Genomic DNA, 23,998 nt, shown 5'->3' with positions numbered 1-23,998 from the left:
CCTGGGCTGGCAGCCAGGCGAGAGCAAGTCTCACATCTTCCACTGACTGACCTTAGTATGTCTCTTCCCACCACAGCCTTTATTACTGAGCTAGGCCTACCCTCGTGCACAGGCAAGTATCGTTCCCCACCTTTCACTGTGCAACTAACTAAGGGGCTGAGCTGGGAGCAGAACCCAGGTTTCTGATAGGGCAGATCAAAAGTCCCACCCGCCTTTCAGAAAGAATATGCCAATCCTATGGATTTGGCTATGCCACCTCTAAAATGGGGCTACGCATACATACTCACCTCCACTTTGAGATACACAGATGAATGAGCACTATGTCAATATAAAGCAACAGTAACAAATAGCATCGAGGAGTCAATAACCTTCAATCTTCTGCCCTAACAAATAGACTACACTCCCCTTCCAGCACCAGAAACAGAACTTAGGAGTCCTAAGCCTATGGGTATGTCTGCACTGTATTCCTAGTCTGTGATCCGACAGGTCTGTGTCCAAACCCCCTTACCATCCACACACTAAACTCTCAAACATGCTTCTTTGAACCACTTCTTGCTCGAACGGCTGAGCGTCTGGGTTAAAGCCCAACTGGAACTCACGCACTTTGCAGTGAGGCTGCAGACAAGTTCACTTGAGCGGTGATAGGCCTCCAATGCCCTTCCCACAGGTTCTCCCAAGGAACAGACAAGCTCTTCCACAACTGACTGGGAAAGAATCCTAGAGCATCTCAGCACAAAAACCCATGGGTGTGTCCCCCAACACACACGGGAGAGTGCAGAAACAGTGAAGACACAGTAATGTGGGTAGGGCTTTGCTGTGGGAGTACTCATACGTGGGCCAGGTTAACCCAAGAGCTCGAACCTGCGTGCCAACACCCAGGCTGACTGTGCAGAGTAGACATGCCCCATGTGGCGTTCCGTCTATCAAAGAGTTAATTATGATGGAATTTCCCTGCCACAGTGGCTCTCCATCTCTGGATGTCTCCAGACCCAGACACAATGCCATTCTCAAAGATGCTTCAGCCATACAAAAGTAATTGACTCAATACAGGAACAACTGGGTGAAATTTAATGGCCTGTGTCATACTGGAGGTCAGACCAGTCCAGCCTTCAAATCTATGGAACGATTAATTTAAATAATGCTATTAAGGTTGAAAAACCAGGCACTGATAAATTAGGAAATGCCAGAATTAAGCTTGCCCCTGTGACAGCAGCATGATCCAGTCTTTAATTCCATGATCTCACAGTATTTTTTTCTACATAATCCCTGCTTCATTCAGTGCCCATGGTGGGTAGTGAGCAAGACTGGACTGTGTAAGCAGAATGATGCCCATTCCCATAAATGCTACCAAGTTGCAGGCTGCACTCAGGAGGACAGGAAACAAGGGGGGACCATAAAGAGTGGCATGAATAGGGAGCTGAGCTCTTGTTACAGACCCTTTGTGTTATTTCTCTGGCCTGAATGCTGATTGCCATTCCTCTCAATTCCATAATGTACCATTTGCTCCCTGCACTGGCCCGTCCACGCTTCAGAAGCTGGCTACTCATGGGAATTGAATCCTGCAGGACTCAGCAGTTTTTAAAGATTTTTTGAGGAGGGAGGGGTAGTGGGTCTTATTATTATTTACTATCAGAGGCCCTCGGAGTCCCCGTGATGGACCAGGACCCCACTGTGCTAGGTACAAACACAGAACAAAAAGACAGTCCCTGCCCCAGAGAGCTTCCAGTGTAAGAGTATGTCTGGTGACTGCAGCTCCTGTAAACACACCTGAGTTAGGGTTCATCTAGCTAGTGTGGACATTGGAGCAGCAAAGCTGTGGCATGTGCACTTAAGCATGGGCTAGCCCCACAAGTAATTACCCACAGGTCTGGATGGGCTTGTACAGCCCACACTGCCATGTAGACTGCCGCATCTTCACTGCTCCAGTACCCAAGCAAGCTACATTAAACGTAGCTTGGATATGTCTCCATAAGCTGTAATCGCTTCCTGAATCATGATTTCAGTGTAGTCATACCCTCAGCCTAAAACTAGAAACAACAGGGGGATACAGACCAAAGGTGGAGTACAAGAAAACGAGTCACTTTTTGTCAGCATGCTAGGCAGTGGTTGCAGGGTCTCTGGGGATGAGCTAGTCTTGTGCCAGACTCCTCTTCCCATATCCAGGGAAGAGGGCAAGGAAGCAGAAAGTGACTCCGTGCTCAAAGGCCAACTGATCAGCCAGTGGGGCAGCAAGGCAGACAGGGAACAGGGGCTCTCTGCCCACTTGGGGCATGGGGTTGTCTCAGTGCTGGAGAGATCAGTGCCGCAGCAGTCTCAGTCGTTAAGGTATGACTGAAGGCTAATGATACTAGTTCAACTGCAACCTCACTGGGGCAGGGAAGTTTTGTTCTGTGTTTGTACAGCTCCTAGCACAATGGGGCCCCAATCCCTGATTAGGAGCCCTAGGCATGACAGCAATACAAAAAAATAATCATCTTCATAATTAGATATCGGAGCCACGCCTGCAGCCCACAATCAGCACCCCCCAGCACTATACCTTGCCGTTTCACAGAAGCTGGGCTCTTACCTCCAGGAGCTTGTCCCCGACACGGACTCCTGCTCGGGCTGCAGGGCCCTCCTCTGACACACGAGAAATAAAGATGCCCTGGAATCAAAGTGTCATGTTAGCAAGAGGAGAACAGGCCCTTCATCCCAGAAGCTGATGTTACTGGGGAAGCAGAGAAGGAGGAATTCCCCCTCCTGGTGGTGTATATTATTGGGAGGGGAATGCCCAGGCCTAGGAGGAGTGGTGCTGTCTCTGGTTACTACATTGTGACCACAGGGAAGTACTGGTGGTTCAGCCCAGAACCCACGCTCCAGAGATGACACCTTCCCCCTAGCTCAGCCCTACCAGACTCCTGCTTTCAAGAGGGGCTAAGGCGAGCCCTGCCTTGCCCTATGTGCCCCCAACACATCCACAGAGCAGGCCCAGCACACACAGGGGTCAGGCACTGCCATGATGGGGCCCACCTCACTTCTAGATAGACAGATCCTGCCCTAGAGCAGGCAGGCACTTCCCCGCTTGGGCAGCCCAGCTCCTTACCTCGTCATCACCCTTGTAGGGAGTGGAGCCTTTGCCCCCTGCAATGCTGATGCCCAGCCCCCCTGTCTGCCGCAGGATAGTCAGGGTCAGCTGCAAGCAAAATGGAAACAGATCACAGCTCAGTGCAGAGCGGATGCCAAAAAAACAGCTTGCGGAGTAAGGAGGGTGGCGTGTACAAGAGCGCATGCAAGCTGGCATGCACACCAGCACACATGAATACAACTGCGAGTTTCATTTGTGTGTGTGCATGGCTGCTCGTGTATTTGCGCAAAGCAGAAGGGCTGATGGAGGATGGGGTGGCGGCCACATCTGGTTGTTAGTGCCCAAAGCCATGACATCAATCAGCCCCTTCTCCATGGATCTGTCCCTAACCTTTATCCCAAGCCCCAAACATATCAGACACTGAGGCCAACACCACAGCAAACTGAAAAGCAGTGGATGTGGCAGGAGACTCGGGGTGGTATGGAGGGACTGAGCAGAAGTTGTGGGGGACTTGGGGAAGTCAAGGGTGACTGAACAGAACCTGGGGGGTTGGCAAGGGGTAGAATTGAGCCAAATGGCGAGTGACAGGAGCCAGAGATGGTGTCTGTACCACCTCCCAATCTTGGTCTCCTTTCCTTTGGGGTCCAATTCTATGCAGGTGCTGTGAAATTAAGGGCCCCTCCTGACTCTAACATGGCCTGCACTTGGCTCCCACACACAGAGCAACACCAATGCATAGCTCTGATCAAATTACCCCCCTTGCCCTACTGGCTGCAAACAGGATGAGGCAGCTGCTTCCTCTTCTCTCCTCAGGGACAGGCAGACTCAGGATTCTGACTGGGGCATTCAACAGCCTCCTTCCTTCTCAGCTCTCCCACTCCCCCCGTCCCACCTGCTTAGCACTCTCCCTAGCCCTGAGAGCAGTTTGTACTGTGTCTGGGCCTCAGCTGGCTATGCCTAAATCCAGGGCCAGCAGAAAGTGATGTGTGAGGAGGTGTTTGGTTCGCACTCCCTCAGTGACAGGGAAAGAAGGAGGTGCTCCTGGGGCTTGCTGAGTGTCATAGGCCCAAGGAGCCAGGTGAGGAGAGCCCACTGGGCAGTGGTGATGAAAATGCACAGAGAGCCCCTGGGGAGAGAAGGGTGCTGGTGCGGGAGGAAGGAAATGGGAAGAAATTCACTGCCTTCCAGATGTCACTTCTCTGGAAACAAAGTCTAGAGCAGAGAAAGGCTGCTGCAGAGGCATCAAGCTCTAAAAGCACACACAGCTGGGGCCATCCCCAGAGACTGCACTGAGGTGGGAGGCCAGAGCAGATTGGGCCATCTTCTCTGGTAGCCTGTTTCTGGCATGGTCCCTGCTAGGTGCTTCTCAGAGATATGTCATGGCAAGGGAACCACTGAATCTTGCCTGCCTAAGACTGGGGTAGCCAAGGTGCAAGGCGTAAGGTCCTTGAAATTCTTAGAAAAGTCCACTTCACGCAGCTTCAGCGGCAGCTCAATGCATGAAGTGAGCAGAACTGGAGTTTACGGACTGAAGTTGCTTCATGGCTGCCATCTGTTTAAGTTCCATGGTGCTTTGACAGACGTGGCCTCTGGAAAGCTGCCAGATCAGTCATGGAAGGCTTACAGCCCAGTTAAGCCACTAGGCAAATGGTCTCTGTCTCTGCTCTGTTTCCTCTGTAATTTTCTCGCTTTCCTGTATTTCTGCTCCCAGTTCTGGTTCTAACAGGAATGAACTCTGTGCAGCCTCCAGCCACAGTGTCTTGTTATACTAATCTCAAGAGCAGAGGTCAAATGGATTAAAAACCAGCTGACAGATAAGTGGGGAATTATCAAATGGGGGTGTTTCTAGTGGCGTTCCCCAGGGATCAATACTTGGTCTGACACTATTCACCATGTTTATCAACAATGTGCAAATCAATATTAACTCACTACTGCTATAATAGGTGGATGAGTCAAAGACTAGAGGAGTGGCAAATAATGCTTTAGCCAAACATAAGTTATTGGGCTCCATATAGTGATAACCGAGTGAACTTTAAGACCTTGTGATATACAGATTAGACTACACGATCCAATAGTCCTTTCTGGCCTTAAATTCTGCTAATCTATGAGGACAGAGCAGCGATACAAACTGATCTGGCTGCCTTGGTAACCTGGGCCCACTCAAACAAAATGTTTTTTAATATGGCTAAATACAAACCAGGAATGCAGGCCACACACACGGGGGGGGGATAGCTCAGTGATTTGAGCATTGGCCTGCTAAACCCAAGGTTGTGAGTTCAATCCTTGAGGGGGCCACTTAGGGATCTGGGGCAAAAACTGGTCCTGCTAGTGAAGGCAGGGGGCTGGACTCAATAACCTTTCAAGGTCCCTTCCAGTTCTAGGAGATTGGTATACCTCCAATTATTACCTTTATTAGGAGTTATAGTAGACAAGCAACAGAGCATAAGCCCCCAGTGGGATGCTGGAGTAAAAAGGCTAATGTGATCCTGTATAAACAGCGAGTAGAGTAGGGAGATGATTTTACCCTCTGTGTGGCTCTAGTGAGACCAGTACAAGAATACTTGGTACAATTCTGGTATCCAGGTTTTCAAAAATGTTTTTAAAAAATTGAAGAGGATGCAGAATAGAGCCACAAGAATGATTCAAGGGCTGGAGAAAATGCCTGACATGGAGACTTTTTTACAAAAGTGACTGAGAGCAAGGGTTGATTACCATCTATATGTACCGTCACGGGGAGAAAATACCAGATACTAAAGGGCACTTCAATCTAGCAGAGAAAGGTAGAAAATCAACCCATGACCAGCAGCTGAAGTCAGACAAATTCAGCTTAGACATTAGGCACAAATGTTTAAAAATTAAGTATGAATAATTACTAGAATAAACTATGAAAGGACATAGTGGATTGTCTGTCTCTTGCTGTGTCCCAAGCCTGGATGACCTTCTGGAACAGATGCTTCAGTCAGACACAAGTCACAGGGCTCAATAAATGGGTAATTGGGTGAAATTCAGTGGCCTGTGATATACAGACAGTTACAGGAGATGTTCTAAAGGGCCCTCTGGCCTTAAACTCTGTAAGTCTTAAGCTATCGCCATTAATACTCTAAGTAGGGGGGAAAACCCTCCCTCCCCTGCAACTAATTCTACAGCAAGTGAAAGCGACACAGGGCCAAGAGGGGCGAGAGATCGTGGCAGGAAATAACCAAGTGAGATTCAACCTGGATACAGGCAGCAAATACACCCGAGGGAGAAAGCAAACCCACAATTCCCAATGGAAAGAAGATCCTTGGACCACAGAGGCAGCCACCAGACAAAGATGAGACAGCAGCAAGATGGGGCAGAATTTGCAGTGGGGTAAAGCAGCTAGAAAAGCCAAGGGGATTGTGGGAGCAGGGAGGGACCAGCCTCGTTCTCTCTCCAGCTCTGGAGAGACACTACCCATCCCCACAGGGATCCTGTGCTCAGCTTCAGGTCCCTCAGTCCCACACCTCCTGCCCTGGGACAGGGAGAGGAGAGTCTTTCTCTGTCTGCTCTGGGAAGGCCTCACCTGGATACCCTATTCAACTCTGGATACCAGGTGAGATACTGAAGGAGCGGAGGGTGCTCAGAGAAGAGCCAGGAAGCAGCTCAGGGGCCAGAAAGATTGACTCACCAGGAGAGATTAGAAGAGCTAAATCTGTCTGGCTTCGCTAAGCAACAACTAAAGGGGACATGATGACAGGCTGGAAATATCAGAAGTATGTGATCAGTGGAGAGGTGGGAGCTTATCGCTTGGGCTGTTTAGAACTAGACTAAAGCAAACAATCGAAAAGCTAAACAGGAGTGAACGATCCTGCTCTGGCCCCAGAGATGGGACGTGCTTGAGAATTTCCCACTCTAGCCAGACTGGATCAGACCAATGGTCCATCTAGGCCAGTATTCTGTCTCTGATAGTGGCCAGTGCCAGATGTTTCAGAGGGAATGAACAGAGCTGGGCAATTATCAAGTGATCCATTCCCGTGTGTACCTCCCCCCATCCCCGCTTCTGGCATTCAGAGGTTGAGGGACATCCAGAGCTGGGGTTGTGTCCCTGACCATCCTGGCTAACAGCCATTGATGGACCTATCTTCCATGAATTTGGCTAATTCTTTTTGGAACCCAGTTATACTTTGGGCCTTCACAGTATCCCATGACAATGAGTTTCACAGGTTGACTGTGTGATGTGTGAAGAAATACTTCCTTTTGTTTGTTTTAAACCTGCTGCCTATTCATTTCATTGGGTGACCCCTAGTTCTTGTGTTACGTGAAGGGATAAATGACAAGTCTCTATTCACTTTCTCTGCAGGTTTCAGATTTTATAGACTTCTATCATTTCCACCCTTAGGCCTCTCTTTTTAATCTCCCTTCCTATGGATGCTGTTCCATACCCCTAATCATTTTTGTTGCTCTTCTCTGTACTTTTCCCAATTCTAACTTTTTTGAGACAGGGCAACCAGAACAGCACGCAGCATTCAAGGTGTGGGCGTACCACCGATTGATACAGTGGCAATGTATTTTCTGTCTTATCCATCCCTTTCCGAATGGTTCCTAACATTATCTTAGCTTTTTTGACTGCTGCTGCACACTGAACAGACGTTTTCAGAGAACAATCCCACTTGAACAGCCGAGTATATACTTGAGTAGCTGGCCTGAGCCAACGCCCATGCTGCCATGGCCACACTATTTTAGGCAATAGCTCAGTGGTTCTCCACCAGGGATACTCAGTGGTCTTCCGGGGGTACAGCAACTCATTTAGATATTTGTCTAGTTTTACAACAGGCTGCATAAAAAGCACTAGCAAAGTCAGTACAAACTAAAATTTCATTCAGTCAGTGACTTGTTTATACTACTCTATATACTATACACTGCAATGTAAGTACAATATTTATATTCCAACTGAATTATTTTATAATATGGTAAAAATAAGGAAGTAAGCATTTTTTCAGTAATAGTGTGCTGTGACATTTTTGTAAGCAAGTAGTTTTTAAGTGAGGTGAAACCTGAGGGTACATGAGACAAATCAGACTCCTCAAAGGGGTGCAGTAGTCTGGAAGAGCTGAGAGCCACTACAGTAGCTCAAGTAATACCCCCATATGTACGCCTATCCACACTTTGAATCACACCTCCCACCTGCTGTGCAGCAGTACCCTATATTCTTTATTCCTTTTAGAGGTTGCTTTGTGCTATCACTCTTGGTTTGTAGGGAACAAACATTCACAATAAAGGGCTGGTGAGCAGGGAATGGAAGTGCCAACCGATCCTGCTCCCTCAAACTGGCACTAAGAGGATGGAGAGCAGCCCAGTAGCCTGCACAAGCCAGTAATGGAGAGCAGCATCTAATGAGGACAGGATCTGGGTTCAATAATGCTACGTGCCCAGGGGCATCCCTGTAGATCTCCTCAAAGCTGCTCCAGAGGCAAAGACAACTTTTTCTTTCTATTGGGGAGGGGCTATAGTTAAAAGATAATAAAATTATAGCTGCTGTGTACACTTTAAAGAATAGTTTTGTACCACACCTAAATGTATTTAGTTTTTCTGTTCCAAACGCAGTGCAATCCGTGTGTTACTAAAAGCCTCCAGATGCCTAAGTCCCTGGGCTCTGTTGCTCCTGCCCATGACAGCATTGTGGACCTATTGTTATATGCTAACCCGTAGGCTTGAGAAATCCCAATCATCACGATCTGCCGGTTTTTGATATTCCGAGGTCTTGTTTACAATCTCCCCAAGGAACAAGTGGGGAGCCCCCTGCCCCAGCTGTTTGCTAGAGCCCTTTGGAATTCACTGCAGAGGAATAGGGGCAAAGCAAGAGGAAGAAAAAGTCTGAGTTCCACCTGGATAGAAATATCAGAGCTATTCTCAGGGTCACTTTGAGCAGCAAGGGAAGGAAGGAACAGTGCTAATTAGAGAGGACGCCAAGCTCATGATGCCTGCAAGCAGAGGCTGCCCCACAAGGAAGGCTGCTCAGATGGTAAGAGGACAAAAGGTCGGGGGGCAGGCTCACCAGACAATAGCAAGTGTCCAACTCTGTATGGGAGACCAGTCTAGACCTCTCAGTCACATGGCAAGTTCAAGAAATATGGACAAGAGAAGCTAATGCTTTCTGAAGCAGGATCCTCAGAGCTCCTAGTGGTGACACTTGGATAGACCCACATGCTGGTTAAGTCTGTTCTTGACAGGAATCTAGAGGAAAAACTGCAGGGAGGTGGGCTGGGCAGCTGTGATGGCTGATAGGACAGACATTCGTGAATGAGCTTCTCCAGTCTGAATGAGGAACATCCGACCTCTCAAAGTGGTGACAAATTAGGGATTGGACTCAGACTGCAGTGTCTTTGCCCTTCCTTAGCAGGGAAAGTGGGACAACTCTTCCTATTTCCAGGAGTTTCTACTAATTTATTTATTGGCTTTTCCTTGATTCCCATGAGTCACCCAGACAACAGTCAACTTATCCTTACAAGTCCCCTTGCAGGGAGGCAGTAGAGGTCCAGATTCTCAAAGGAAGTTAAGGCGCCACACTTCCCTTGAAATCAATGGGAGTTGGGCCCCAAATACCTTTGAGGATCTGGGCCATACTCCCTGCTTTACGAATTCATAGAATTTAGGACCAGAAAGGAGAAATATGTTCCTATAGGCTGACCTCCTGTAGCACGCACATCAGAGAACTTTACCTAGGCACTCCCGCATCCAGCCCAGTAACTTGTAGTTGAACTAGTGTGTCTTTTAGAACAACATTCAATCTTGATTTAAAGAATTCAAGTGATGGAGAATTTACTACGGCACTTGATAAATTGTTCCACTGGTTCTAGTTGGGGAAGTGACTTGCCCAAGCTCACGATTAGCAGTATGGAAAACATTTTATAAGAAAGGAGATTGAGAGGAATGGGACTAATTATTTTAGAAAGGAGACAAATCACAGTGGACATGATAAAAGTATGTAAAATAATGGCCTAGAGAAGGTAGATGCGCTTCTATTTCCCTGTCTCACAACAACAAAGGAACATACAATGAAATTGGAAGGTGGCTAATTCAGTTATAAAAGAAAATATTCTCTCACCACATGTAATTTAACTGAGGAACTCACTGCTACAGGATGTCTCTGAGACTAAGAACTTATAAGACTCAAAGAGCAATGAGATGTATATGGTAACAATATCCGTTGATGTAAAGAAAAAGGTTTCGGAAGGGAGATAAAACCTCCTATTTCAGGGCTACAGTTCTGGTACTGACTGCTGAGAGATGGGAGAGTGGACCAGTTGAATCCTGAGTCTGATCCACTGTGGCAAGTCCTGTGCTCTACGGCTGAGGCAGGAGATTTTTGTATCAGTGCCTGGTTCTTGGACACAGGCCAGCTTCTTAGTCCCAAGATTCTGACACTATTTTAAGCAGATTCTTAGGCCTAGTCTACATTAGGAAATTACGTTGGCATAGCTACATCTCTCTGTCTGTGAAAAATCCACACTCCTGAGAGATGTAGCTATATCAACAACACTAATTCTTCCACGGGCCTAGCAACTGCCTCATGGGAAGGTGAATTATGTATTCCAACAGGAGACTCCTTCCCATCGGCATAGGTAGCGTCTACACTGAAGTGCTATGGCAATAGTGATGCAGCTGTGTTGCATAGTCTTATACTACCTTCAACACCATAGTATCTGAGCACCTACCACTTGTGCAGATAGTGGAGTGCAGACAGTGAAGTGTTTTGACAGAGTTGGGGGTTTTAAAAAAGGCTGCTGTGTGTTTATGTTAGAGAAAGCTAACTGGCCAAGTGTAGCTAGGACACTGAGCAGAAGGTGGGGAGATTTGTAATAATCCTTAGTTCCTTGGAAGTTTTTTCCAGTCTGGGACCAAACCCTGAGAAAGCTTTGTTTCCTGCAGATGCTTACCCCATTCACTGCATAAACTGGAAGCCACCAGAGCCCCCACCACACTAGACCTGGTCCTGTGCAGGTATGGGTTCGGGGAGGGAAGCAAAGGAATAATATACACCTTTACAAATATTTACACTGTAAAAATTATACAAGAAATAGTATTTTTTTCAATTAATCTCATACAAGTACTGTGGTGCAATCTCTTTGTCGTGAAAGTGCAACTTACAATTGTAGAGTTTTTTGTTACATCATTTTATTTGAGTGCAGTTACGTAAAACTTTAGACTTTAGAGCCTGCAAGTCCACTCAGTCCTACTTCTTGTTCAGCCAATAGCTAAGACAACCAAGTTTGTTTACATTTATGGGAGATAATGCTGCCCACTTATTTACAATGGCACCAGAAAGTGAGAACAGGTATCTGCATGGCACTTCTGGAGCCGGCCTTGCAAGGTATTTACATACCAAACATACTAAACATTTGTATGCTCCTTCATAAGAACATAAGAACGGCCGTACTGGGTCAGACCAAAGATCCATCTAGCCCAGTATCTGTCTACCAACAGTGGCCAGTGCCAGGTGCCCCAGAGGGAGTGAACCTAACAGGCAATGATCAAGTGATCTCTCTCCTGCCATCCATTTCCATCCTCTGACAAACAGAGGCTAGGGACACCATTCCTTACCCATCCTGGCTAATAGCTATTTATGGACTTAACTACCATGAATTTATCCAGTTCTCTTTTAAATGCTGTTATAGTCCTAGTCTTCACAACCTCCTCAGGTAAGGAGTTCCACAGGTTGACTGTGCGCTGTGTGAAGAACAACTTCCTTTTATTTGTTTTAAACCTGCTGCCTATTAATTTAATTTGATGACTCCTAGTTCCTGTATTATGGGAATAAGTAAATAACTTTTCCTTATCCACTTTCTCCACATCACTCATGATTTTATATACCTCTATCATATCCCCCCTTAGTCTCCTCTTGTCCAAGCTGAAGAGGCCTAGCCTCTTTAATCTTTCCTCATATGGGACCCTCTCCAAACCCCTAATCATTTTAGTTGCCCTTTTCTGAACCTTTTCTAGTGCCAGTATATCTTTTTTAAGGTGAAGAGACTACATCTGTACACAGTATTCGAGATGTGGGCGTACCATGGATTTATATATGGGCAATAATATATTCTCAGTCTTATTCTCTATCCCCTTTTTAATGATTCCTAACATCCTGTTTCATGCTTCAGCCACCATTCCAGAGGACATGCTTCTATGCTGATGACGCTAGTTAAAAAAAATAATGCGCTAATTAAATTTCTGACTGAACTCCTTGGGTGAGAATTATGTCTCCTGCTGTTTTACTCACATTCTGCCATATATTTCATATTATAGCAGTCTCAGATGACGACTCAGCACGTTGTTCATTTTAAGAAGACTTTCACTGTAGATTTGACAAAATGCAAAGAAGGTATCAATGTGAGACTTCTAAAGATAGCTACAGCACTCGAGCCAAGATTTAAGAATCTGAAATGCCTTCCAAAATCTGAGATGGAGAAGGTATGGAGCATGCTTTCAGAAGTCTGAAAAGAGCAACACTCCGATGCAGAAACTATAGAACCCGAATCACCAAAAAAGAAAACGAACCTTCTGCTAGTGGCATCTGACTCAGATGATGAAAATGAACATGCGTCAGTCCGCTGCTTTGGATTGTTATCAGGCAGAACCAGTCACCAGCTTGGACACATGTCCCCAGGAATGGTGGTTGAAGCATGAAAGGACATATGAATCTTTAGCGCATCTGGCACGTAAATATTTTGCAACGCCAGCTACAACAGTGCCACAAAACACCTGTTCTCACTTTCAGGTAACATCGTGAACAAGAAGCGGGCAGCATTATGTCTCACAAATATGAACAAACTTGTTTGTCTCAGCAATTGGCTGAACAAGAAATAGGACTGAGTGGACTTGTAGTCTCTAAAGTTTTACATTGTTTTATTTTTGAACATGGTTTCTTGTAAGTTCAACTTTTATGATAAAGAGATTGCACTACAATACTTGTATTAGGTGAATTGAAAAATACTTTTTTACAGTGCAAATATTTGTAATAAAAAATATAAAGTGGGCACTCTATACTTTGTATTCTGTTATGACTGAAATCAATACATTTGAAAATGTAGAAAACATCCAAAAATATTTAAATAAATGATATTCTATTAGTGTTTAACAGTGCAATTATTTTTTTTAATTGCTTGACATCCCTAGTTATTAGCTCTCCTTCCTCCCCCACTTTTTCTTTCTCCTGTTCCTAATGTATTTAAAGAACTGCTTATCGCCTTTTATGTCCCTGGCTAGGTGTAATTCATTTTGTGCCTTAGCATTTCTGATTTTGTCCCTACCTGCTTATGCTATTCTTTTGTGTTCCTCCTCAGCAATTCATCCATGTTTCCACTCTTGTAGGACTCCTTTTTGATTTTCAGATCATCAAAAAGCCCCTGAGGGAGTTATAATGACCTCTTACTCATCTTTCCCTTGGATCAGAATAGTGGGCAGTTGTGCATTTAATATTGTCTCTTTGAGAAACTGCCAGATCTTCTGAACTCCTTTATCCCTTACCTCCCAGTTCTCTCAGCTTGTTAAAGTGTTTTGGTTGTGTGTGGTTTGTTTTTGTTTTTTTTTAGTCCACTGTCTTTATTTGGCTGCTCTCACCCCGTCCTTTCCCTTGAATCGTGAAATTGATCATTTCATGGTCCTTTTCACCCAAATTATCTTTCACCTTCCTATAATCCCACACAGAGAGTTAATAAGCTTGATCTTCAAACTAGTTAGGGTGTTTGCCCCACTACTCCTGTTGGGATGCTGTTCCAGAATCTCGCTCCTTTGAACCTTCTTCTAATTTCCAGCCTCAATTTATTCATGACCAGTTTATCCCTATTTGTTCTTGCAGCAACTTTTTGCTCTAGCTTAGGTAGCTCTTTTCCTTCCCTGGTGATTACCCCCCTGATGTATTTATAGAGAGCAGTCAAATCCCCTCTCAGCCTTCACTTTGCTAAACTAAACAAGCCAAGCTCCCAGACTACTCTTGTGAGACAGGCTTTCCATGGCCCTGAGCATCCTAGCAGCCCTTCTGACACCCGTTCCAGTCTGAATTAACCTTTCTTGAGAACAGGCTCCAGAACTGCACACAGTATTCTAAATGCCAAGTTATACACCTAGGAACTCTGAATGCATGCCAGACCTATGGACTAGGGGACTGCATCATGGAAGGCAGTGACTGAAAAGGATTATGAGTCGTAGTAGACAAGCACTGAATACGATCTGCCAGTGAGATGCTGTGGCAAAACAGGCTAATATGATCCGTGGGTATACAAAGAAACGACACGGAGTAGGGTGATTTTACTGAAGAAAATGCTTTGGAGTGAGAGATGTAAAGAGCTCAATCTGTTTATCTTACCAAAAATAAGAGTGAAAAGTGACTTGGTTAGTCTACAACTACCTATAGGGGGAGATTGGCCTCTGGAAATTTCCACTACATGCATCTGACAAAGTGGGTATTCACCCACAAAAGTTTATGTGCCCCAAAACGTCTGTTAGCCTGTAAGGTGCCACAGGACTCTTTGTTGCTTATATGGGGAGAAAATATCTGGTACTAAATGGCGAGCACAAGACGACACAAAACTCTGGCTGAAATAGCTAGACACTGAAGGCAGACAAATTCGAATTGGAAGTTTAGGCTTTTTTTAAAAAAAAAAAAGCCTAAGAGATTAACCACTGGAACAGACTCCCAAGGAAAGTGGTGGATTCTCCATCTCTTGAAGTCTTCAAATCCAGACTGGATGCTTCTCTGGAAGCTGCTTTAGTCAAAAGACAAATTATTAGGCTCAATACAGAAGTAACAGTGAAATTCTCTGTCCTGTATTATACAAGAGATGAGACCATTAGGAAATCTAATGGTCCTTTCACGCCTTAAAAAAAAGAAAAAAAAAATCTATGAATCAACCCCCCCTTAAGGTAGACTGAAGATTTGTATCCCCAAGTTCCCAAAAACTGGCAGCATCCTCCACAGGCCTGTAGGTCCTACTGGACAGACTCCAGAGGTACAACTCCACCCTACGGATCCAGACAAAAGGGGCATGGGAGGTCTGGTCCAAGGAAGGGAATTCATAACTGTGATGCCCAGCATGGGGCTTGCACTTGGGCACAAGACGATTATTTGCACCCAAGGTGATACATCTGAGCTATCCTTGCAGGAAGACGAACAAGGTTATTTTTAAAGGGGAGAATGATAACTGACTTTTTTCTTCTGATTCCAAAACACCAGATGAGATTTTGCTCCAATTCACTGCCACTCAGAGGCTGAAATTGGAGAATCTCAGTCCTCAGGTGCGTGTGTCAGGGAGCTCTGAGCCTGCGAAAACAGAGAGTTTGAACGGAAATTGTCTAGCAGCCTTTAGCTAAAGCAGGAGATTCCCAGCACGTCCTCTGCAGCTCACCTTGTGCTATTGGGAAAGCCCCTTATAGAAATAAGGACATTTGCCAGGCCCCTGCCACCCACACAGCGAACACTACTGGTTCTCAGCTCTGTCCTTAGTGAGGAGAGGGCTATAGGGCACTTCCAGATGGGTGACCAGGAGCCCCTCATGCATCTGGCCTTGACTGCAAACATTCTCTTATACCCCTCTCTGCTCTGATTCTGGTCTCCAGATTAAGAAGCCTGAGTCAGTTAAACAGGCTCTGGTGGAACACCCGGCTGACATTCTCAGTCCAGACACGCTCCATGGACATTTTCTATTTCTGAGATAACATCACTGAAACAGAGCAGCCTCACCACTTAGAACAGCAATATCTTGCCCTTCAGTTCCTCACAAACAGCCTGTCACGGAGCAGGGCAGCATCAGCTCCAAGAAACAGCTGCGGAAACGGAAGCACAGAGAGAGGATGGGACTGGAAGTGCTAATAAATAAATACAACTATGACATTGTTGGCATTACTGAAACTTGGTGGGATAATACACACGACTGGAATGTTGGTGTGGATGGGTATAGTTTGCTCAGGAAGGATAGACAGGGGAAAAAGGGAGGAGGTGTTGCCTTATATATTAAAAATGTACACACTTGGACTGAGGTGGAGATGGACATAGGAGACGGAAGTGTTGAGAGTCTCTGGGTTAGGCTAAAAAGGGTAAAAAACACGGGTGATGTCGTGCTGGGAGTCTACTACAGGCCACCTAATCAGGTGGAAGAGGTGGATGAGGCTTTTTTCAAACAACTAACAAAATCATCCAAAGCCCAAGATTTGGTGGTGATGGGGGACTTCAACTATCCAGATATATGTTGGGAAAATAACACCGCAGGGCACAGACTATCCAATAAGTTCCTGGACTGCATTGCAGACAACTTTTTATTTCAGAAAGTTGAAAAAGCTACTGGGGGGAAGCTGTTCTAGACTTGATTTTAACAAATAGGGAGGAACTTGTTGAGAATTTGAAAGTAGAAGGAAGCTTGGGTGAAAGTGATCATGAAATCATAGAATTTGCAATTCTAAGGAAAGGTAGAAGGGAATACAGCAGAATAGAGACAATGGATTTCAGGAAGGCGGATTTTGGTAAGCTCAGACAGCTGATAGGTAAGGTCCCATGGGAATCAAGACTGAGGGGAAAAACAACTGAGGAGAGTTGGCAGTTTTTCAAAGGGATGCTATTAAGGGCCCAAAAGCAAGTTATTCCGATGGTTAGGAAAGATAGAAAATGTGGCAAAAGACCACCTTGGCTTAACCTTGAAATCTTGCGTGACCTACAAAATAAAAAGGCGTCTCATAAAAAATGGAAACTAGGTCAGATTACAAAGGATGAATATAGGCAAACAACACAGGAATGCAGAGGCAAGATTAGAAAAGTAAAGGCACAAAATGAGCTCAAAGTAGCTAAGGGAATAAAGGGAAACAAGACGACTTTTTATCAATACATTAGAAGCAAGAGGAAGACCAAGGACAGGGTAGGCCCACTGCTCAGTAAGGAGGGGGAAACAGTAACGGGAGACTTGGAAATGGCAGAGATGCTTAATGACTTCTTTGTTTCGGTCTTCACTGAGAAGTCTGAAGGAATGTCTAATATAGTGAATGCTTACGGGAAGAGGGTAGGTTTAGAAGATAAAATAAGAAAAGAGCAAGTAAAAAAAAATCACTTAGAAAAGTTAGATGCCTGCAAGTCACCAGGGCCTGATGAAATGCATCCTAGAATACTCAAGGAGTTAATAGAGGAGGTATCTGAGCCTCTAGCTATTATCTTTGGGAAATCATGGGAGATGGGGGAGATTCCAGAAAACTGGAAGGGGGCAAATATAGTGCCCATCTATAAAAAGGGAAATAAAAACAACCCAGGAAACTACAGACCAGTTAGTTTAACTTCTGTGCCAGGGAAGATAATGGAGCAGGTAATTAAAGAAATCATCTGCAAACACTTGGAAGGTGGTAAGGTGATAGGGAATAGCCAGCATGGATTTGTAAAGAACAAATCGTGTCAAACTAATCTGATAGCGTTCTTTGATAGGATAACGAGCCTTGTGGATAAGGGAGAAGCGGTGGATGTGATATACCTAGACTTTAGTAAGGCATTTGATACGGTCTCGCATGATATTCTTATAGATAAACTAGGAAAGTACAATTTAGATGAGGCTGCTATAAGGTGGGTGCATAACTGGCTGGATAACCGTACTCAGAGAGTAGTTATTAATGGCTCCCAATCCTGCTGGAAAGGTGTAACAAGTGGGGTTCTGCAGGGGTCTGTTTTGGGACTGGTTCTGTTCAATATCTTCATCAACGATTTAGATGTTGGCATAGAAAGTACGCTTATTAAGTTTGCGGACGATACCAAACTGGGAGGGATTGCAACTGCTTTGGAGGACAGGGTCAAAATTCAAAATGATCTGGACAAATTGGAGAAATGGTCTGAAGTAAACAGGATGAAGTTCAATAAAGATAAATGCAAAGTGCTCCACTTAGGAAGGAACAATCAGTTTCACACATACAGAATGGGAAGAGACTGTCTAGGAAGGAGTATGGCAGAAAGAGATCTAGGGGTCATAGTGGACCACAAGCTAAATATGAGTCAACAGTGTGATACTGTTGCAAAAAAAGCAAACGTGATTCTGGGATGCATTAACAGGTGTGTTGTAAACAAGACACGAGAAGTCATTCTTCCGCTTTACTCTGCGCTGGTCAGGCCTCAGCTGGAGTATTGTGTCCAGTTCTGGGCACCGCATTTCAAGAAAGATGTGGAGAAATTGGAGAGAGTCCAGAGAAGAGCAACAAGAATGATTAAAGGTCTTGAGAACATGACCTGTGAAGGAAGGCTGAAGGAATTGGGTTTGTTTAGTTTGGAAAAGAGAAGACTGAGAGGGGACATAATAGCAGTTTTCAGGTATCTAAAAGGGTGTCATCAGGAGGAAGGAGAAAACTTGTTCACCTTAGCCTCCAATGATAGAACAAGAAGCAATGGGCTTAAACTGCAGCAAGGGAGATTTAGGTTGGACATTAGGAAAAAGTTCCTAACTGTCAGGGTAGTTAAACACTGGAATAGATTGCCTAGGGAAGTTGTGGAATCTCCATCTCTGGAGATATTTAAGAGTAGGTTAGATAAATGTCTATTAGGGATGGTCTAGACAATATTTGGTCCTGCCATGAGGGCAGGGGACTGGACTCGATGACCTCTCGAGGTCCCTTCCAGTCCTGGAGTCTATAAGTCTATGAGACTTGCCTAAGGTCTCGGAACTGGGTCAAAGCCAGAAGAAGAATCCAGATCTGACACAGTCTTGTGCTTTAACCACACACCAGCCCCTTCCTGTAGCAGCAGAGTTCTATGAAACTGGGTTCCAGCTCCATAAGACACAGAAGTCTGGGCTAGATGGGCCCCCTAGCAGTTCTTCTGTTTCTCTTTGGTCTCACATGCCTGCCTAGACCCAACAGTTGTCTCCATGGAGGCAGGGGTAGATATCCATAGCCTCGGACTCCTGAGGCCACATGGTCTTTGGCCTGGATTAAAAGGAACCTCCAGCAGGTCATTCCTGACCTGCAAGTACTGGGTGAAGTGGAGGGGCAGGTGAGGCTGCAGCACTGTCTTCTATCTCTGCTCATAACTTTCCTTCCTAGGCTGGAATTACGTTTTGTTGGAGAGCTTGTGCAGACATGGGTTTGGCATTTCTAGAGCACAAGACTGAGAACAAACCTCACACAACTGCAGCATTAGCTCAGTATGGGTCAGGGGAGAACAGGCTGGGACTGGCCTGCACATGCTCTGCAGGAAGAGGGAGAAGCCATTCTGGCATCTTCTGTTCAGGGGGGACAGTTGCCTCTCTCCAGGATGACAAGTATCAGAGGGGTAGCCGTGTTAGTCTGGATCTGTAAAAGCAGCAAAGAATCCTGTGGCACCTTAAAGACTAACAGACGTTAGTCTCCAAAACGTCTGTTAGTCTATAAGGTGCCACAGGATTCTTTGCTGCTCTCTCCAGGATGTTCTGCGGCTTTGCATTCCCAACAGCCTTGTTCCTGCATTTCCTTGAGGCTGCCACAACTCTCTGGTGAAGGCCTCAGTGCTCAGCCAGGCCTGTTACCTGCTGTAATAGGCTGTGACTGAGGTTGTCCTCACACCCACCTGGGGAAGAACACAGCTGTTCATCCCCTGAGATCACTTCCCAGGGTGGCTACCTGCTCAGATGCTAGACAGGATCCTTAAGGCCCTGGCTGATCTGGGACCTGCTCTCATCCACCCATTGAGAGGCTCCTACTCCTGGGGCTGAACATGCCAAGAGAGGTGCCCGAAGACCTTCCTCTCTGGGATTCACTCCCATTGACAGTTTCAGAAGAGCCAAGGCTGGTGCCCTAAAAGGCATTAGGCCAGGCACATGGGGCTCATGTCCAAATTTGGTTTTGCTTTCTCTGGCCTTTCCAGGTGCAGGTGCTAGAACTGTGACTCATGAACTGGAGGACTGCTGCCATTGGTGAGTCCTGGCCTGGTCCTGCAGATACAAAACCACTGTTTCCTTTTGGACCCCAAGGGCCCCCCATGAGACCAGGCGCAGTCAGTGTCTCTGTTCACATAGTAGTTTCCTTAGGGACACAACTTTTGGCTGAAGGCAAGTCCCATCCAGACCAACTACGGCCATCAACCACCTGTTCTGAATTTAAGGATTCCCATCCTCTGAAAGTTACACTGCCCCTTCCCCAGCCTGGTGCTGCTTCCTATTACTGCTCCCTATTGCACATTAGGCCAAGAGAACGTGGGACCCCAGAAGCAGGGGAAACATCTCGAGACAGCTCTTCCCAGAAGGGGGAAGGGAGCCGCTCAGGACCCCAACCCACTCCTTCCCCCAGCCACTACCTACCCTGCACAGTACCCCCCAGTGACTTTCATAAGCTCCGGGGAGTCAACCCAGCCCCAGCTGGGACCCAGGCATTTTCATCAGTTATGCATGTTCAGTGTAAGCACAAACCTCAGATGGAAAATGAGGGCAGAGGAAGAGCCGAAAAGGGTGGGAGGGAGGGGGAAGAGCTCCCCTGGAGAAAACAGCCCTGAGCCTGGACTGAGCTTATGCTGCCTTCTGACACCAACATGTGCCAGGTCCTCAGGAGGCTCCTGGAGGCATCAGCAAGTGACTGCTCTGTACACAGCTGCACAGATAGGAAAGGAAGCCCTAAGCCTGGGACAAGCAGGCATAAAACAGGAGGAACGAGAAGAGCAGAGCAAAGGGATAGTCAGGCTCAATAGCATGGAAAGCCTCCTGGGCTGGCGGTGAGGTGGATCACAAAAGGGATTCGTTTCCCTTGATGGAGGGAAAGGGCCCCCCCACCACCACCACCAGGGGAAGCATCTCATCCAGGCAGAACACATTGCTAATGGACTCTCACCTTCAAGTGGCAGAGCAAGAGCTCCTTTACACGAGCCACTTAAACTGGACCGGACACACCCATGCAGAATACAACGTAAGGACCAGTCCTGCCCTGGGCCCAAGACAGGGAGGATTTGGGGAGACAACAAACCAAATGGGACAGAAGAATCCATCTGGAACAAAGTGGTTTATGTGCTGAACAACCGAGCACAGACCAATAGCTGGCTGTGGGGGCTTCCTGGATTCTGTGCCAGCCAGAGAAAAAGGTAGCCCCTGGGGTAACACACAGAAATCCTTGCCCCTCCCATTAGAAGTCATCCCTATATATGGGGCTTCTTCCTTGCAGAGGAGCTCACTTCAGCCCCACAGGCAGAGTCCCTGAGCCAGGGGAACATCCCTGCACACAGCATCCTTCAGGTCAAAACACATGCCCATTATTGGTGCCAGGAGAAAACCTGGCCCAAGAACACCTCCTGAACGATGTGTTCACACCCTGCTCCACAGCCTCACCCTGAGACACAGACAATACATAGTGGTGATGTCCTGGCATTCAGTGCCTCATGCCGCTCTCAAAGCTTCCGCCTGTGATTTCACCATACGAACTGCCTCTGCACCCTGGGCTCCATTCGCTAGTAAGCAGGTTGAATTTTCTAGTTGACAGTACTGCCAAGTTCATGGGGTCTGAGCACCTCACCGGCTCCAGGGTGGGTGTGCTACACCCCCTCAGGCAGAGGGAGAGAGCATAGAGCTGGGATTTCCTGGGCTCCTACATCTTCAGCAGCAGCAGACTCTCCGCACCTGGAGCTCAGTATCAATCAGCAGGAAGGAAGGGCACTGAACCCAATAAGAGAGGAGACAAACACTCAACGGTAGGGGTATGTCTACACTGCAATAAAATACTTGCAGTTGGCCTGGGCCAGCTGACTCGGACTCAGGGCTCAGGCTGTGGGGCTATAAAACTGCAATGTACACATTCAAGTTCAGGCTGCAGTCAAGTTCTAGGACCCTCCCGTCCATTGTGGGGCCCCAGAGTCCAGGCTCCAGCCCAAGCCCGAGCATCTACGCTGCATTTTATAGCCCTGCAGCCCAAGCCCCATGAGTCTGAGTCAGCTGACCCAAGCCAGCCACAGCTGTGCTGCAGGTCTTTTATCACAATGTAAACGTACCCTGAGTGACAGGGAGGGAGGGATGTGTTGTCAGAACTTCCTGGTTCGATGTGAAAGTCCTTCAATACTGCAGAGCCATGGAGACATCCTTGGGATACACTGAGGGAGGAGAAGTGCTCAGAATCAGAGGACATCGAGCCTGCATCCTGCCCAAGGCCAACATCTCTCCAACATTTCCATAGAAAGAGCAGATTTCCCTTCACTCCACTCCAAGAAACTCCTGCTCCTGTACTAGACAGAGGGGCCTGGCTACAAGCACAAAGGAGGGAGCAGATAGAGAAGTTCAAGGGGACACTTGCACCAGCAGCAGTGCCAGGACTCGGATACAGCACCCAGCTCCCGGGGGCTTGGCAGGGCACATGCTATACAATATGTAGATATTATCATTACAGCTGAAGCATTCTAGGTGCGAGCATTCAGTACTGACAACAGGGTCTGGCTGTCGGTAGTTCAGGTGGCATCCATCTCATTTCTGTACTCTGCCAGCTGCCAGCAGACCAAAGTGCCCCCTGAGTGGGAATGGTGCAATAGGGCTGACAGCAAGAGACATTCCAACAGCAGGGGCTGCGTATGTTACCTCGAAAATCAGGGAGAAACCTCTTCCTTCCCAGCTGTGGAGCTGGCTCCACTGCAGAGTGACAGTGGAAAAGCGACACTCCCCTGGGCTCAAGGAACAGGACAAGTCCACTCAGAACGTGGTAACTGTTAGAAAGTTCATAGAGTGAGCCCTGGGAGCGAGAGGCAGAAGCTTGATCTGTGACACAGATGGGGCTCTGGAAAATTCCAGTGAGCTTGAAAGGCACAGAAAATATCCCTCTGCTGTCACCTGCTGCAAAAGTAACTCTTACAGCTGCTTTCAGAATCTCTCTTGAAACATCATGAAGTCCTGAAGGGGGGCAGGAGAAAAGAGGACATTTCTGTAGTGCTTTCAGGAGCTTCCCTTAAACTGCCCGGAAGAATGAGTCACTGGACCACACGGTCAGTTGGGCTGGGAGACGCTTGCTTCAAGCCCCAGTCCTACTACAGAGCACAGGCTCCTGAGTTACAGCCTCACCCTAGGTTACAAGCAGTCATTCTAAGCCCTTGTGCTCAGACACCACCTCCAACAGATTTCTCTGCTGCCTTAAAGCCCCCTTCACAAAAGGGGTGTTTCTTTGCTCTCCTGCTCCCCATGCATCTGACTGGCTCCCCTCTTCCTTAGTGCAATGCAAGCAGGGATTGAACTCTCAACCCCTACAGGTTTCCTAAATTTCTCCCACCTCTCCCCAGATCTGCAGCAGCCATTCTCACCTCAGTTATGGAAAGGCAGGGAAGGAGGGGAAAGATGGGGAAGAAACAATCATTGTGCATTTGTTATTTGTCAGGTCCAGAAGCCACTTGTCCCAGACAGAGCAGAATTCCCCCTGCAACAATGACTCCGACTAGGAAGCAAATCAAGCAGGTGGGATGATTTCTGGCAGAGAGAGAACAGCAGGAGTGGTACAGACCTCTTCCTCCTCAATGCGAGCAGGCTCAATCAGTAGATTATTGGCTTGATCAAACGACACCCCCTGTTAGGACAGGAACCAGCAAAGAGGCATGCGGATTAGTGGAGCAAAAACCAAACCCACCACCATTACCGCCACCACCCGACTGTACACCGCTCAGAGACAGGCCCTGCCACACAGCACAGGGATAGATCTCCTCTCCCACACCACTCACCACATTCACCTACCACAAAGAGCACCAGACAGGGCCACCTCCCCTGTGGTCAGAGCACTGAGAATGCCAATCCTGCTAGGCCAGACTCATAGAACTCCATGCCCTGTGACCACATTGTTTGGCTTGGCACTCAGGATCTGAACTCCAGCCTCACGAGCTGAACGTTACTCGTCGTTGTTAGCCCTGTTGTGCCCCGTCAAGGAAGAATGAAGGATTGAATGATACAGGCGAGAGAGAGCAGAGAAGGGACCTGCAGCACCACCCAGCTGCTGCACACAGGGGACAGAGGCTTACCCCCACAATCTCACCATGCCACCCTC

At 47.0% G+C, this 23,998-nt stretch overlaps 1 protein-coding gene across 26 annotated transcripts in view; it reads right to left on the bottom strand.

Moving 5' to 3' along the window:
* The window catches only part of SCRIB (scribble planar cell polarity protein), a 234,895-nt gene that overhangs the window by 146,048 nt on the left and 64,849 nt on the right, over positions 1-23,998 (bottom strand). For 23 of the 26 annotated variants that reach the window (XM_030554133.1, XM_030554141.1, XM_030554149.1 and 20 more), the window contains exons 16-18: positions 23,465-23,527; positions 3,083-3,172; positions 2,567-2,644 (exon numbers count right to left, since the gene is read on the bottom strand). In XM_030554133.1, coding sequence (XP_030409993.1) covers positions 2,567-2,644; positions 3,083-3,172; positions 23,465-23,527 — 231 coding nt within the window. The remainder of the gene's footprint in view (positions 1-2,566; positions 2,645-3,082; positions 3,173-23,464; positions 23,528-23,998) is intronic. The other 3 variants (XM_030554142.1, XM_030554139.1, XM_030554145.1) reach the window with 3 other exon arrangements.

Source organism: Gopherus evgoodei, chromosome 2 (genome assembly GCF_007399415.2).
Source record: "Gopherus evgoodei ecotype Sinaloan lineage chromosome 2, rGopEvg1_v1.p, whole genome shotgun sequence".
Taxonomy (NCBI): Eukaryota; Metazoa; Chordata; order Testudines; family Testudinidae; genus Gopherus; species Gopherus evgoodei.
The sequence above is the reverse complement of the archived record's forward strand: the minus strand, read 5'-3'. Positions and strand labels throughout refer to the sequence as shown.